The 17,321-nt window shown below is 40.0% G+C and overlaps 1 protein-coding gene across 1 annotated transcript; it reads left to right on the top strand.

Annotated features, from left to right (window-relative positions):
- The first annotated feature begins 17 nt into the window (after positions 1–17).
- Positions 18–17,314, top strand: dbndd1 (dysbindin domain containing 1). The gene is made up of 4 exons (XM_071488268.1): positions 18–449; positions 3,558–3,701; positions 9,275–9,412; positions 15,841–17,314. Exons 1-4 carry the CDS (start codon positions 419–421, stop codon positions 15,993–15,995), a joined length of 468 nt encoding a protein of 155 aa, XP_071344369.1. The 5' UTR covers positions 18–418; the 3' UTR covers positions 15,996–17,314.
- The last annotated feature ends 7 nt before the right edge of the window (positions 17,315–17,321 follow it).

Below are 17,321 nucleotides of genomic sequence, written 5' to 3' on the forward strand. Positions count from 1 at the left end.
CCCACAATGCTGCGCTTAGTAAACCAAGTGGCTTAGAAATGTGAAGTGATGTCGCTGTTCCCAGACCCCCCTCATTGTGGTGGAATCGCTCTGTGAGGCAGTGCAGCACTCAGACAGCTCTGATGGCAGAGTGGAGCAGGTGGACTGTGCAAGAGCAGAAACCAACATCACCTGTGTGGGAAATCTAGAACAAGAGAGGACAAAAAAAGGAGGAGCAGACTCTTTGGAAAGCTGAGGTCTCGCTGTATCTACCCACCCCTGCTCTTTCTCTCTCTCTCTCTCTCTCTCTCTCTCTCTCTCATATGCACACACACAGACACACTGTCCCCCTTGCCTCTCCCTTCTTCCCTTCCCCGTTTGTCTCCTCCACTCTCCAATGCTGGTGTGGTGAACAGCAGGACACTCTCTGCTAAGCTGCATGGAGGCACAGGGAGGGGCAGGGAGCCCAGGTAAGAGCCATTTTCTGTTCTTTCTTTTATATGTATCTCAGCCTTTGTCACATTACAAGAGCATGGCATGGTTGTTGCACTGTGTCTTTGTCTTTTGAATGACTTGTGCTGTGAATTGCCTGTCTGCTGGAAGTGTCTCGTTATGTTCACAATGTTTGAAATATGGGAGACCCCATGAATAATGATTGTCATAAGAGTTCTTTTATGTCTGTCAAGTCAAGAGTTACTGATGTAGATTTAAATATAGCAGTGCACTGGTACTCTATCTTTGATCATTTCCCCCACCTGGGATCCAGTTGTAAAGAGTTCATCTCTGCATTTGAGCTTCATGTTTAATCTCTTGCCTAGAAGTACAGCTCTTTCTACATCTATACACCATAGGTCAACCACAAAAGAGCTGGACTGATAAAATACAAATTGCAGAACAACAGTGGATGCATATGGCCTTTGTGTAAAGGCCATTCAAAGAAGCTAGTGCTGTGTGGTAGCACTACACAATGCATCAGTGCCACCATTGTACTGTAACATTTAAATATTGAAAGGGTTGATAAATTTAACTGTTTAGATAAATTGTAGACTAAGTACTGGCACCTATCTAAGTCTTTAGTTTTACTCTATTTGTACCTTGGGGTAAAACAATGTCCTGAAGCCACTACACATTACAAGTTTTTGTTGGTTTTTGTTGTTTTTGTCTACCTTTTGCTTATATACAGTATCTGATGCTGAGGGCCAGAATGACCTGCCCATGACAAATTGGGATATTACTTGTCCATTAAGATGAGATTGAATTATTGTGATGTATCACAGAACAGGGTCACCGAGTCTGACTTCTGGATAGCAATATTTGTATTGTGGTAGACACAACTATTCAGAACCAACAGACGTGCCCTATACCTGTGAGGATTAGAGTTAATACTAATAGATATGCACCAAACACACAGTAAACTGTTACGATAAATGATGCAAGACAGAGAGAAAGCAGCAAGCTTGATGCCCTGGTGAAAAGGGTGTTGAGAGAGCATGTTAATTCCTCCTGCCTGGGCTACACAGTCAAACCCTGATTGATTTATTGAACCAAGACACTGAGTTTGATTCAACTTTTGGCAAACGTACAGTACCTCACTCTCACCCCCCTCTCTCTCTCTCTCTCTCTCTCTCTCTCTCTCTGTTTGTGTGTGTGTGTCAATATCTCTGTCAACATCTCTGTCCATCTTAGGTGATTCACAGACAGTCATGGCTGACAGCTCAAGACATGGTCTGTGAAGGGCACATGTGTGATAGCTGACTGTCCTTTACCAGCAGTAACTTATATTCTCATTGTTTACTTGATTCTTCACAGTCATTTCAGCAGGTGGTGACTACATGAGACCATCTGTGTAAACTTGTCCTCCTTTACATGTGACTAATACTCTCAATTGCTTGAAAGCTATTTTCTCCTATCACTGTTGGAGCCAGTGTGGCTACATAGACATTCTTGAGAGATTTATTTAATCCCAAGTCTAATATCTTGAGCATATATTGGAAAGTATGTACATCTTTTGTCACTGAAACAATGTGACATACAGTAAAAGCATAAAGAAAAGTCATGTTAAGTCATTTAGTCTGTGCTACATTGACAGAGTGTCTTTAAGTGTTTTGTTTTTTTTGCATTTTCATATGAAGCAGAAATAACTGGTGACTCTGGAACGCTGCACGTCTGATAGCCCAGTCCTCTTGTGGGAGCATTCAACTGGGGAAAAATGGTTTTAAGGTTAATGAGTAGGGTTTGGTCATAGATGGATGGATGGAAGGTCAGGAACAATAATTCAGCTGGATCTCTTCAATGACTGTTTGCTGAGGAAGGTTATGGAAAGGGAAATCAAAGCTGTTGGTAGATAGTCTAAATATTGAACAAACACTTCATTATAGCAGCTGAGGTGAAGGTATAGTCTTTCAGTTTGTGTGGCTCCTCACTGGAGAAATCAATCAATATCTAGCAATGAGATTCTCAGGGTGAAATCAAAATCTATCATGTTCAGGCTTGGCCTTGGCTTTAACACACATTTCATCTGAAATGAGAATTTCAACTGTCTAGGAACATATTGCAAGTAGAAACACTACCAGCCATCTGGTGAGGCTCCTCAGGAAGCCATGCTGTGCTCCCACACTGCTTTCCATCAGCTCTGCATGCTATCATAAAACAGCCATGCCGCCATCATTTTTGTTGAATGTTTCCCCATACACAGTCTTTCTTTTCTGGTATTTTTTCTTTTTAAATGTCAATGCTTTTTATACAACATGCTTGAGTTGTAGCAGTTGAATAGTCTGTCATCATATCACTAAAAAGAATTTCAGTTTGGAAATTCTAGGTTGTAATTGTAATTCTAATTTTGAGGATTTATTTTTAATCAAATGCGCAGTGCTTCTGTATTCCTCTCCCTTCCTCACGCCTTCTCGCACATCCCACTGTTATTTTTTCTGTGTCAAAAAGGCAGATATTTAACCTTGATCAGGTTTAACCAAATTAGAGTTTGTGCATACTCCTGCTTTTGAAAGGATATTTTAAGTACCTTCTATTTTCAGACTTTGTTAATAGCCTGTGTGAACATGGATTTCTATTTTGAATGGATATCTGAGATGTTTTGTCAGCTGGCTTGAGTGTGGAGCACGACCAGGCTCTCCGAATGCATTTTCTTTATAGAAACATTAAAATGACAACACTGTGACAACTGTTGAGTGAGATATCTGTCCACACCCATGTAAACCAATCTCCTTTCAAGGAATCAGACATTTAACACCATCTATACAAGGACAAACGGATAGTAAAATGGAGATATTAAAGGGTTATGGACAGTTGGGAATTAATGTCAGGTTTTGATTTGGTAATTGAGTGGGAAAACATAACATACAACAAAGATAATCACCGAACATTACAGACAGACACTGGCCTAAACACTGATTTCTTTCAGTATTTGGGATCTCTTAAGTAATTTGTTCCTCTTCATTACTCCAATATGTGTCTTTGCAGATTTACAGATTAGCCAGTAGAGCAAATAAGCCAGCGTCTCTCTAATAAATGTTCTATTAAAAAATCTAAAAACCTGTTTCTGTGTCTGTGTCTGCTTATAGAGCCCAATAAAGACATTCAGAAGCTGCTGAAGCCCTCCAGCTCAGGCGACCTATCCAAGGAGTTGTTCCAGCACCCAGCAGGGGAGGAGGAGGGCAGCCTGTCAGGGCACACCGCTAGCCTGCTGCACATCACTGAGAAGAGACGTAAGTACCTGGCAAAGGGGTAAACAGAGGGATATATCAACAGTGATGAATATTCATTGGTGGTAAAGAGGTGTTTCAAGCTAATTATAGGTGGAAATGCTTTGAGCAAGATCCCTGATCAATAGCAAGAATCTTAAATAAAGAAGGAGATAAGGAAGGAGGGCAGAGGATATCCTGCTTCTGGTAAAGAGAGTCTTATCAGTGACAGACACCACTGGATCAATCTACAGTAAAACACAGTAACACATAATGAATGGATGGTGGGGTCCATGTTGATCTTCTCTGATCTTGAAACCCACTGGATGATCTCTGCCTATCTTAGGTATTCTAGTCCCACATTCTCAAAGACCACTGCGGCTTAGCCTTGGTTGAAAAGACTCATTGTGCATCAGTCCTATACAGAGGCTTCCCTGTACGTGCCAGACTCAGAGACCAGGGCACAGAAACACAGAGACGGATACTGGGGCTACATGGGTGACAAGGCAGCCTTTATCTGCTTCACTAACTAAACACTTTTTCAGGGAGACAGCTCATCCAGAGGCTAATGTCTGTCTCTCTGATTTAATGTGACCCACTAACTAGCCATGCCACCTGCCAGGTCAGCTAATAGTATGTGGCGAGAGAGGGAGAGAAAGACAAGCCAAAACCGACATAAGGAAAAAGAGCATTGCTGCTTCAAATATTTGTAAAATGCTATTAAAATCCCATCCTGAAAGAACATGATGTCAACAAAACTATCAGCCCTCTTCCTCAGTCAGTGTCATCACAATATCACCAAGGGACCAGGAATCAAACTCAACATTTCACCCACTTTCTTCTACATTTTCTGGAGACATTCATTAAGGTTTTGCCCACAGTGCCACAGAACCCACATTGCAGCTTCAGTCTGAATGGTGCAGAAACAAATTCATTCCTAGTGCTGCAGTTTTAAATTCAGGAGGGGGACCGGAGTTGCTCCTGAGTCATCTGCAACACTTATTTTTAGGCCCAGAGTAAACAAGCTACCTTAAAAAGACATACATCTTAATATCCCAGAAATGAGAAAGTTGTCATTTGGTTTGTGGCAACTGAATCACTGAAAAAAACACAGTACTAGTACTAGTAGAACAAATAAATACAAACCCATATAAAACTGAAGAGCAGAGAAATTGCATTTTGGTATTGTGATTGCGTACATGTTCAGAAATTGGAGATTGAAAATGTATGGTGACTGCTGTGGAGTAGTCAGAGAACACTGACCATTGCATTAATCTTCAATAGCAGAAACTGGGAGTTAAGTTAAATCCTGGTACGGCTTTTTTCCCTCAAAATTAAAACATGTCCTGCAAATTTTTTCCAGTAAATTGCACTTTATTCACCAAGCATTTTCAGCTAATGTGCCTTCTTCAGAGCGGTGAATAAAGCATGATGTACTGGAGAAGGGTTGTGTGACATGTCTTAATTTTGAAGGGCTTGCACTGAAGCATTCATTGGCCTGCAGCGTCCTGTGTGTTCATTCTCAAGGTTAGAAACTACAGCTGATTTACCTGTTTGGAACCTGTTACAATATTTATGTCAAATAATATATGAAGAGCTGCCTGTATGCTCAGTGAGTAAAATACAAAAAATCAACACATGCAACAGAACATATTCTTTAGAGAAAATATATTTTGGCATTGCATGTTTAACATTCAATCTCAGTAGTTCAGCCTTGTCTCAATTGTCTTCACTCCGTCAGAGCTCAGCCATCATTAACAAGTGGTTCAGGCTGGATTGATGACCTCAGAGCCCTGACGGGCCAGAAGAGAGGGGAAGGGATTACACACATCTAACATGCAAGGCACATCCCTTTTGCTCTCTTATCCCGTCTCCCAAACATGAACTCCTCCCTCCTACCCATCCTCCCTATTCTTTGTTCCTTCAGTTGAATCCATCTGTACCTCTCTACACACAGAGAGAGAAAATATGGGAAAAACTGAACTTAACTGGACTTAAAATGAAAGGAAAACCTTTTTAATAGGATTTCAAATCTTAAAGGAAATGTTACTTTTCAGTGAATTGAAATTACTTAACTACAAAGGCATGAATATTAAGTCTGTTTTCAAGGAAGAGAAACAGATCACACAAATTAGACTTTATGGGCCACCAGGCTGTACGCTTGCTGTAAGTAGAGGCAGTCGTCTTTTACATCATTCATCTGCTTTAGACACACAGGCCTCGTTTTCTTCTCAGCGTGAATTCTCTCTTGTCAGTCCTCTCCACTTGGTGTCTCAGAGCTCCTCTGATTGGCTTTTGAGATGGAGGCAGTTGTTTCAGTGTCTGCCTGGGAGAGAAAACGTACTGATCAATTATTCAAGGAGAAAGGGTGTGGGAGAGGAAAAGGGAGATGGGGGAGATGTGGTTAAAAAACAAGCCCAGCAGAATGGGAATAACCTTGCAACCAATTCAGAATAAATGACAGAAAATGATGCAGGAAATGTTTTCTTTTACAAAATGCCTTACTTCCTCTTCATCTACTCTTCTCTTCCTGTCTTGTTGTTTTACATTTACCTTCCCACCAAGCTTCATCTCTCCCTCTTCTCTCATCCTCCTCCATCATCTCTCTTGCCTCTTCATCTACTCCTCCATAATTTCCAGCCTCCCTGTTTCACTGCTTTCCATTTCTTCACTCTTCCTGAAAAGGGGGTCAAAAAGACTGAGAGCTGGAAACAAGCACCTTGCAGCCTGAGGGGAAAGTAAAAATATATTCACAGAAACATTCAAGCAGCAATCTGAAGTATTAAAAATATTAAAATGAATATAAAAACAGGTGGTATATAATTCTTGTTAACCATATTACATATTGCAGTGTTTGAATATAAAACCACTATCAAACATCCAACACAGAAAAATGGCTTGGGATGAAAAATAGTTGTAAATGTTGACTGCTGGTCCTGCCAGTTTCGGTTGCTGCTGTTTAATTATATGTGGCATGGTGTTGAGTGGTGTAAGGATGGAAACTGGTTAGATTAAGCCTTTAATGAAGTGGCATATAGTTCCCAAGCACTTTAAATAGCTAATAGGTGAAGTAATGTTAGAAAGGCAATTTTTTCCTAGTCCAATATGCACCTTGGATGTCCGAATTGTATCAGGAGCAAGCTTTATTATAAATTATTGGTGATGAAATGCTAAAATTGGAGGCTGGTAAATATCTTTTAATTGCAGGATAATTAACCAAGCAGATGCAAGAGACAAATTGTGAATAAGACAGGGATAGATAAGTCAAAACCTATGTGGTCTAACCACAAACATTTAACATCAAGGACAATTGCTTTTTTGTTTTTTTTAAATCTCTTTCTTCGAGCTTTACGTTGCAAAATCTTAAAACAAGATTTCAGCGGTTATAGAGCAAATAGGATTCATTACAGATTTTCTTCCATTATGTTTAGTGACAACCAACAGTCATTTTCTGGGATGCAGGTCTTTAAAATCAGGACAGAAATGGACATATTTGTTTTCCAATATTTCCAATTTGGAACACATAGAGGAAAAAATAGATATTGACTAAAATGGACCCCTGAGGGATCCCACATGTGATTACTGCAAAGGAAGAAAAGAAATCACATGTTTTAATGGAAAATGTTTTATTGAGAGGTAAGATTATTGTTAGTTAGTTTGTCTTAAATGTTTCAAATATAAAACTGTTACAATGGCAATATCACTTCCATTCCTATCTTTCTTGCATCTTTCTCTTATCCTAGTCTTTCCTCACCTTAACTGTTATTCTCTGTCCCCATTTCTCTCTTTTTGTACACAAAAAGTCATGGGCTCAGGAGGTAGAGCGGCTTGTCCACTAATTAGTCATCCTCCAGTCCACGCGTCAAAGTGACCTTGGGCAAGATGCTGAACCCCAAATTGCCTCTGATGGTTGCTCCATCAGTGTATGAGCGTGTGAATGGTAGAAGTGCTCTATGTGTAGATGTAAGTCCTGTATGACTGAATGGGTGAATGTGGCTTACATTGTAAAGCGTTTTGAGCGGTCGATGAGACTAGAAAAGCACTATATAAGCAGTCCATTTTTTACCATCTAATTACAATTTCTAATATTATTTCGCGTTTATATGCTGGCCACATGCTCACTGGCTTTGTAAATATTCATATATGTCTTATCTACCTGGATCATGGCCAGCCCTGACCCAATCCTGGTTCTGAACATGACATTAGAACTGGTACTGACTGTACATCTGGAGTAGAGCACAAGGTTTGTGGATGAAAACAGGTGAGGTGGGTCTTGGAGTTTAATCGCCTTTAGTTAAAGATGGTTCATCAGGACTTCAAACTCCAAAGTCTCTACATGTTCATTGCCCGTTTCTTATTTGTATTCTGTCATAGTCACTGCTTCCTTAATTTTTCATTCCACGTGTCTCGTGGAATTTCTGCTGTTAAGTATTTTTAGTATATTTGAAACATGGGACAATGACCAGCCACTGCTTCAGCACGATGATCAGCCCTCTTTAAATCAATATGTGCTCTATCAAGAGGACAATGCTGGGAATTAAATGTAGCAGCAGATGAAGGGCAGAGCAGCAGGAGAGTGGGCTCCACTTCTTCAGCCTGAAGCGTTGCCCTAAACAGCCTTGAAAACAGCAGGCAAATGAGCTGGGATAATAACAGCTTTCAACCTGTCGCATAACCCATCGTTTTCTTCACAAAGTCACGCCCACAAACAACCAGGGAAGTGTTTCATTCAGACTTGATGTTGCACGGCAGACGGACATCCACTGATTCATGAGGAAATACAAACGCATTTCCATCTGTCTCAGTGAAATCCCCAAATCCATTATATACCACTATAATGGTAGATTAGTTTAGCTTTATTACGCATAATTTGTTTCTAACTTGGGCGATGTTCGGACAAGCATATGTTCTTGGACCCTTGCTACAGTCTGTGAATAAGTTTCACTTTACATACATTACAATAGTAATGTATTACATACATTACAATAGTAATGTATGTAACAATGCTAGAGTCTGGCACGGCGATGCAGAGCACGTGTGATATTGACCCTGTTGTGTGCAGTAGTAGGTAGTAGAGCACTGCCTGCTAAAGAATCAGATATCATCAGAATCAGACTTGTGCAAATATTTAAAAAATGAGATAAACGAAGGTCACAATGCTTTAAAGAACTAGTTTTCATCACCACTGACTTTTGCTCATTTTTCAATTCTTCAGTCACTGCCTGTGTGAACTCTCTAACTACAGTGACAGGCTCAGAGGCAGATTTAAGACATTCACCTTGAATGAAATATTTCTGAAGAAGAGAGCACTCAGCTTCACGAGATGTGCAGATATAAGTGGATAACAGAGTGAAAATTATATTTGCTGAAATCGATTTTTACAATAGTACCACAAGAGCAAGATATTGATCTGATTGTGAGCATGGTGGAGAGTCAAGAGCAGTACTACACGATGGTTTGAAGAGCTCTGTGCTCATAAAAAGGGCAGTTTATCCTCCACTTTTCTTCTGCACCGTTAGCAAAAACAAGTGGATAATGTTAATCTCTCAATTTACCTCCAGACTAAAATTAAGGTGTTTTCTCTCTCTGTTTCGTAGAACCACTGAGCAGTGTATCTTCTTTAGAGGTGCACTTCGACCTCCTGGATCTGACTGAGCTGACTGACATGTCTGACCAGGAACTGGCTGAAGTGTTTGCTGACTCTGATGAGGAAAACCACAACGAGTTCCCAGCAGGTAAGGCCTTTTGAAATCCATATGTATTTAAACAAGTATAACAAGTAGTCTGTGCATGCCATGTGGCATTAAAGAGTATTCTCACAGCACATTCTCACTGAATGTGGACTATTACAGTAAGTTCAAGCTATAAGTTATGAAGACATAAAAACAACAGACTAATGTATTAACATTTTAAGTTTGGTGTTAAGGTGTGCAAACAGATCTGCTGACCCATGGTCCATGCACAGATTTTGATTTATGATTGTGCCAACAAGAATGACTGTGAACAACTGCCTTTGCTTACATGATGGTTTTGCAACCTTTTAGAGTGTGTGTGTGTGTGTGTGTGTGTGTGTGTGTGTGTGAATAGGAGAAGGACTTTTATATCATTATAGCCCAGCAGGGTCCTAAAAGGCCTGCTGAGCTATAATGATTTGTAATGTCATGACTTTCCCAGAGCATCATGGACAAACAGCTCCTAAACTGAAAGGGGAAGTTTAACTTTTTAAATTGTCTATGTTATGATTCTTATGAGAAACAGTCTTATTTAGATTAGATTAACTAACAACACTTAGAATCACATTTCATTATGGAAAGGAAACAATGAGGTGTCACTAGTCTATAACAGTCAATTAGTCAGATTAATCAGTTACTCTATAAGGGCCTCATGCATATATGCATATTAAAGAGGTGAGACAGTTCACTGCATGTGTGTCACAGCGGCAGGTACAGAATAAAGGCTGGCACATCTTTCTCCTGAGTTGCAAAAGTAAGCACAAAATCTTTCCCATGTTTTATTTATGATCTGTGAGCCTCATCCTGCATGCGGACAGTGAACTCTCTCCTCCACAAACACTCCTGCGTCTCACCATGCACACAGGATTTCATGGCAGCTCAAGATTTAAAGGTCTACTGACACAGTTTAGACAATATTGTATGTTTTGCACATGGATTGTTAAAAAAATTGTCAGACCATCATCATCTAGGGGTGTAACCAAGTGTCATACTTTGTTTTGCTGAGAATTCATAATAGGTTCAAAATAGACATTCATCATTCTGGTCTTTTAGAGGGCGACAGTGGTGACAGTCACATAACACAGAGACTGTCATCTTAAAACTTTATATAACAGGGTTTTCCTCATATTCATTCTACACGCTGCCTTCACTCAGATTTCCTTGTACATTTCTTATTATAGCATCTCCTCCATCTTCAATATCATCTCTCTCTCCCTCCATTCTCTTTTCTGTGTATTACAAATGTTCCTTATCATGGCACAGCTTGTTAAGTGTGAGTTATGGTCCCAGTGGGCCATCTGTACTGCATGCTGCTGTCTTTAGCTCCACAGCTGATTAAATTAAACATGTTATACAGCACTTAGTGCAGAGGTGCATCTTATATCCAAGAAAGTACAAATAAATAGACTACTCATGTAGAAGGCTTTACTAAAACTTAAAACAGACTTGCTGTTTATTATACACACAGAGGAGATTCTCACTGCTGCTAGTGTTAAGACAACTGTAGTGTATGACAAACCGTGGTTGCCCAGATAATCACCATTATGGATTTACATTACTAGCTGGGCTACACTAGATGGATCATAGCAACAGATTTATTTAAAGTGGATGGAAAACAATTATCAGTGTAACTTGGCTGCACCTTCTTGTTTTCCAGTGCAGAGATCTTCATTGTCCCTCAAGGGAAAATTTGATTTACAGTAGAAGGCACACAAACACAACATACAAGCGGACATCGAACATGAGTCACAGTAGCTACAGCAAATAACACAATACAAAGATGTATCTGTTTGTTAAAGCCATAATAAAGTGCTGCTGAGCAGTGCAGTCTAGGTTTACTGCAAAGGAATATTTAAACCTATTGCTTTCAACACTGGGGGACCTGTATCTCCACCCAGAAGGGATACAAGATGCCAGATCACTACTGCCTGTCACAACTCGCACAGCACCATGAGCATCAGTTTCTAATTTAAGATTTAGATTTTATTGTCTTCAATGAAACTCATGCAGGTGAGTTGCTAGTCCAGTTGCTGTTCAAGAATAATTAAATCAATCACTTATAGTTGGTCTTGATGTTAAATATATAAAAATGTCAATCAGTTACTTGTGACATTGTTTTATTCATGACTTGATGACTCCACTCTTATGATTTTAAATGCTTTAATTGACAACCTCAGATCTATGAGAAAAACAAAAAACCCAATGATGATGAAATGTTTGCACTCTGAGAATGACATATTTAATTGTTCATTAGTGCAATTGACAGTTTCACAGTGAACAGGGTGTCATTCACTCTTCTATTTTTACCTGCACATATCATGAATAAAAATAGATCAGTCTTCTGAGAACGTGGGAAACATTTCTTCCTGCTCAGAGTCTTTAACCTTTTGACATGAGATGTAGCAGTTTGTGCTGTGAATTTCTTCAACATGCTTCTGAAAATCTCTCACGTCTGGAAAATCTCTCACACCACAGACACAATCCTCCTCACTCTCATGCTCTGTGTCTTAGCTTGCCTTTATCCTTCATTCCCAATCTCTCTCTCCATGTCTGCCTCAGATATAGCTCTTACAGAGGGAGGATAACAATGCCAGATAGATGCAGTCACCAAGATGGCTGCAGATGACTTTGAGTCTGCAGATAGATACTGTAGAACAGCTGCAAAGTGTTTTGCATCATATGATCATATGATCATGAAAGTCATACGGTACAAGCAGTTTCTACATATTGTTTTCTGGTATGAATAAATCATTTGCATTGAGGCCATGGAGGAAGAAAAGATGATGTACATGATGTTGCACAAACAATTGCTATTAAAAATGTTAAAACTAAATGTCATCAGCTAATGATATAACAGTACAGTTTAGAGCATTTATTTGTCATTTATTTAACCTTTGTTTATCCAGGAAGTCTATCAAACTGTGTTGTGTCTACCCGTACGTGGTACGTATGTTGGTGAATCATACCTACGACTGCGAGGGTCATGGGTTTGACGTTCACTGGGTCTGAATGTGCAAGCAATCGAGCTTTGGTGTATTTGGATAACTGTTGTAGTGTGCAAACTGAGAGTGGTGTGTGTGTGTGTGTGTGTGTGTGTGTGTGTGTGTATGTGTGTGTGAAAAGGATTTATCCAGACCTTACTGCACAAATCTCAGCTGTGAGAACCAGCTGTTCTTTTTCATCTGGATTCCCTAAAATCTCCTTCATTATTCAGCCTTGTTACTTCATGCATAGCAATTTTTTTTTCTTGAACAACCTTGCTATAACTATACTTTGACAAGGGAAGTGTAATGAAAGATAGTTGGTTTATTTGTACATAACATCATCAGTGAGTCCAAGGTTGGGGAGGAAGAGAAGGACTTTGATTTAACTAATCTGCATCAAAGTTTGCATTGTAAATGTGGGTCAGGTAGTACTGAGTTGTGCTGTGTGAGCATTAGGCTCTATGGGAAACTGCTGAGTGTGTACCAGTGTGTGGAGGCCATGTAGTAGTTGAGGGAGAGGTTAAAGGAAGTACAGAGAGGGGAGGGGAGAGGAGCATGAGATGGGTAAGTGAGTTCATGCTAAATGTAGGTTACTGAATAATTCACTTTTCCCTGCTAGAAACAAGGTCCTTCAAAAGCCATTTGAACACTTATCATAATCTGAGTAACTACACTAGTGCGTTATTTATTGATACTTGTGTCTTGTTTGTTTTTGTTGTGCTGCTGTCTTTCTTTCCCATTTTCCCATTGCCCATTCCCACGTTCCTCTCTTTCTCTTTCAGCTATTGGCAGCTTACATTTTATCCTTTCATGGACATTACAAACAAAAGTAGTGAACATGATCAATTGCACTTCATGACTAGACTCCAGAAAGCTGGGAACACAGAGTAATTAGTGTTTTATCAGGCGTCTCTTTCTAGAGCCGCTCCAGAGACCAAACAAAAGCCTGACTTTGTGCAGATTGCTCTTTGTTTTAAAGCTCAAATAAGCTTAATGAACCATAAAGTTTACCCACAATCCTGAAAAAACTACCAGAGCCATGGCTTTTGCTTTCTATTCTTTGTCGTTGGAGCACTAACAAGGTTTCAGCTGATGACATTGCAAACCATGACCTATTGTGCTTCTGTTGTTCATGATCAAGTAGTTTTAACTGTGTATTAGAGTGGATATGTGTTTTAAGGATTTGGCCAAAGATTTCTTTAGTAGACATGTGACAGGGTGAAGTCATGCAGAAAACAGGGAACAATGAGGTTTGGAGACAAAGGGTGAAAACAGGAAGCAAATTCAACTGATTGTCCATAGTTTGTTTACACCACAGCATATCCATATCACTTTCATTTGATCATTGCAGTAGACAATTTTGAAACATCTAGTGTGGTGTCAGCAGTGGAGCAGAGAGACAGAGAATATTCTCCTGGAAACACAATCCCTCATCATAGCGAAAAAACTACGGCATTAGATAAACCCTGGCAAAAATACAATGGGCCTAATCAGTGATGTCAAAGCCAGTGTTTCCAGTCTCCTAACACCTGCAGTGATGTCACTGCTTTGGACACAGCCAGGAGGTGAAGCATGTTTGAAGTTTTAGCCCACAGAGAGGCTGTGCAACAGCAGCAGCTTTCTGTCTCTGTGGTGATTCATCTTTTAAGAGCACTAAACCACATTTTATAGCCCCTCTGTAAAAGTTCCTTTAAGTATAAAAGGTCAGGCCCCGGTTTAACCTGCTGATCTTTGGGGCTGCTCCAGGCTCTTAATGATCAGTATCTTTGGAAAATACTTGCCCCAGCTCACTAACACTGAGTTGTGCTAGGATTAGCATGTTAAATGAGTGTTGTTTCCCTTAAATGAGTTCAAAGAGATGGGCATTGTCGTTTGTATTGTTAGTTGTATGTGCATGTGCACACATAAAGACAAAGTTCTACAACAGTTGTTTTGCCGATTCCTTTTACGGGTTTTCTGCAGGAGAGTCTAGTGTCTCAGTTATGCAGCAACATGCTGACTGAAGAATCTTAATGGCTGCTAGCCAGCAGCACAGAAGGAAAACAGCACAGTACCACATAGCTTAGGGTATTCTGTGAACGTGACAGCAAGAGAGCAAGAGACAAACAGGAGGAGAGAGAAGAAAGGGAAAATCCATTAATGTTGCGAGAAGGCATGTAATTACTTTGGCTCTTAGGTGTACAAGCATTCCTCACTGAGTGTGTGTTTCAATTATTTTGCTGAATTAATTTTCATCAGTCTTTTGATGGGATGTCAGGGCAGAAACAGGTCATCAGCAATCTGAACCATGCACACAATGAATGGAAAAAAGATAGTCGTGCATTACACAGACACATTTAAAATACATAAATACAGTATGTACAAATTGGAGAGAAACATTTATCTAACTAAACAACAGTCATCAGTAGGTGATTGTGACAGTCATTGCAGCAGACTCCTTCACGCTGCTGAGGAGGTTGTTGTCCTGCTTAGTAAAATCCAGCGGGGACGCTATCAATCTTCTAAAATCAATATGTCTTTTCTCCCTTCCCCTCTCTCTGTCTTTGTCTCTCAGTTTCTGATGTGTGTAAGGATATGGGTGTGGCTATCAGGAAGACATATCAGCCAGATACTGAGTATAACATTCACTTAGGAGACCTAAGGTTAGACTGATATGTGCAGCATATGTGAGAGGCAGAGTGAGTTGTCAGCTTTTTCATCAGTCATTTCTGGTGCTGCCTTGCCTTGCTGCCTCCTGCTAGGTTGGACATCACCACCAAGTGGTGTAAAGTGGCATTGGCCACAAAACTGGAAGAATGTTCATTTTTATGCCTAATATTAAAAGTACCACAAAACAAACATTTGTCGTAAAATGGCAAAGTTGTTGTGAGTAGCAGCAAAAAGATTATATATGGTATTTAAATGTTTACTGGTTTATACAAAGAAAAAGAAGAAATATGTACAAGCAATACTCTTGTGTATCATTTCAGAGGCATCAGATGATATAAAAACTTTTCCCCATCTGAGATGGTCATTATCTCACTTGCCCATTCTATAACAATCCCTTAAAATGCAAGCAGCGTGATCCTGGTAATCTTGAATGAATGACAATGTGTGGCCTGTCTAGAAATGGCTGGTATGTATGTTTGTGTGTGTGCATACGTGCTTCATAAACTGGAGGCTTTAAATGGCTGGGAGAAAAAGCAAGAAGCCACTGTATCCTGCAAGGCTTCTGTTGCATTTTAACAGCTGAGTTCTGGAGACTTTAGCAGGTGTGGAGCTATATATACTGACGCCAGTAAACATTGAGACAATTGTATTTTTTCAAGCTCAAACTGTGAAATATGACAGGTGAGCAGAGTGAGTTATGTCTATTTATATATTTAATAAAAACATTGCATCTGTATTTATGTCTGCCAAGACTGTGGACTCCTGTAAGTAACAAGTTGCTTTGTGTTTGGTTTCCAGGTTCCCAGCAGCCTGTGCTGCCCAGAGGTGGGTACATGCGCTCCCCCTCATGGACACGCTGCAGCAAAGTCGAGTCCCCGCGAGAGAGAAAACACCACAGCGACTCAGACACCGCAGAGCCCTTAATGAAGCTCGAAAGGCCAAAGCAACCATGATGTCTGATGTGAAACAGCCGAACCGCAGAGAAAGAAAACCCGGAGCCAGACAGACACAGCCAGAATGGGAACACAAAGCGGACCAAGAGGCCCCCCCATCTACCACCGTCCACTCACATAATGTTTCATGGTGCTGAATAGATGAGTTCAGGTCGAACTCTGGACACTGTGCTCTGTACTCTAAAGATGTTGAGATGTGCAATACACACTCTCCTTCTCTCTCCCTTTCCTCTCTTTCTTTCTCTCTCACACACACAAACACAATTATTGTGCTGTTCATGCAAGGGGTAATCAATGCACTCCGGGCTGCCAGAAGATTTTCAGTTTTGTTTTTAATGATAAGACAGGGTACGAGGTCAGCAGAGTAACAGGACCTCTGTCCTCACAGCCTCTCAGGGTGGGAGATAGTGGCTGGACATTGAGATTGGCACTAAAAGTTGTGTCCACAGCATGAGGCCAGACCTTCCATGTGAAGTTCAGACGCTGGGATTCACATTGAATTACCGGGACATGAGCCGAAACATTCATCAATAAAGTTTTTTCAAATAAAATATCACACCATGGCTGTTACTTAATGTGCTGCTTAAAATTGTTGACAGGGTTTTCTGTTGCCTGTAAAGATGGTAACTTGAACAGTAGGTGTCAGTGAGGCCAAGTTTTATCCATCAGACCTTCTCCATCTTAATGAAGAATGTGTGTAGTTATTTTAAATGCCTAAAAAAAACATTGCACTTCTCTCACTGAACTGTATTTACAGTGACGTCCAGAATTATTGGCATTTGGTGCAGATGACTAAAAAGATAAACAGACCAAGTAGCAGTTTGGACTTTTTAATACTCAAGTTAGTTTTTTGTTTTGTTTTGTTTTGTTTCAAACATTTGTTTAGATTAACTTTTTTCTATTTTCCTTATCATTTTGAAAATGATGGCCGCCACAACTGCTGCTGCTAATCTAACTGAAGTTGGTAATCCAAAGCTGGTAGTCAAACTCCATTAACAGACATGCATTACCTAGATGGGTAACACTTGGAGCAGTTAGAAATAAAGGTAGAATTGCACCATAGTTGAGTGAATTTGCATGAATGCCAAAAATACAACAAAGTGCCAACAATTTTGTAATCATCTTTTATGAGATGAATTTAACTTATGATGCAATATTTCCCATCTTTCTAAACAAAGGGAATAGCTGATTTCTTGATTTATTTATCTCATGTTAAGCTTGTCTATACCAGGAGTGCCAATAATTCTGAATGCTGTGACACGAGCTTTGGTGTAAGTGACACTGGGAAGATAGAAGAATAAATAAAAGCCTTGAAAAAGTGTTTGT

This window comes from Trachinotus anak, unplaced genomic scaffold (assembly GCF_046630095.1).
Source record: "Trachinotus anak isolate AG129_WGS33_773 ecotype Australia unplaced genomic scaffold, CSIRO_AGI_Tana_v1 ptg000011l, whole genome shotgun sequence".
Lineage (NCBI taxonomy): Eukaryota > Metazoa > Chordata > Actinopteri > Carangiformes > Carangidae > Trachinotus > Trachinotus anak.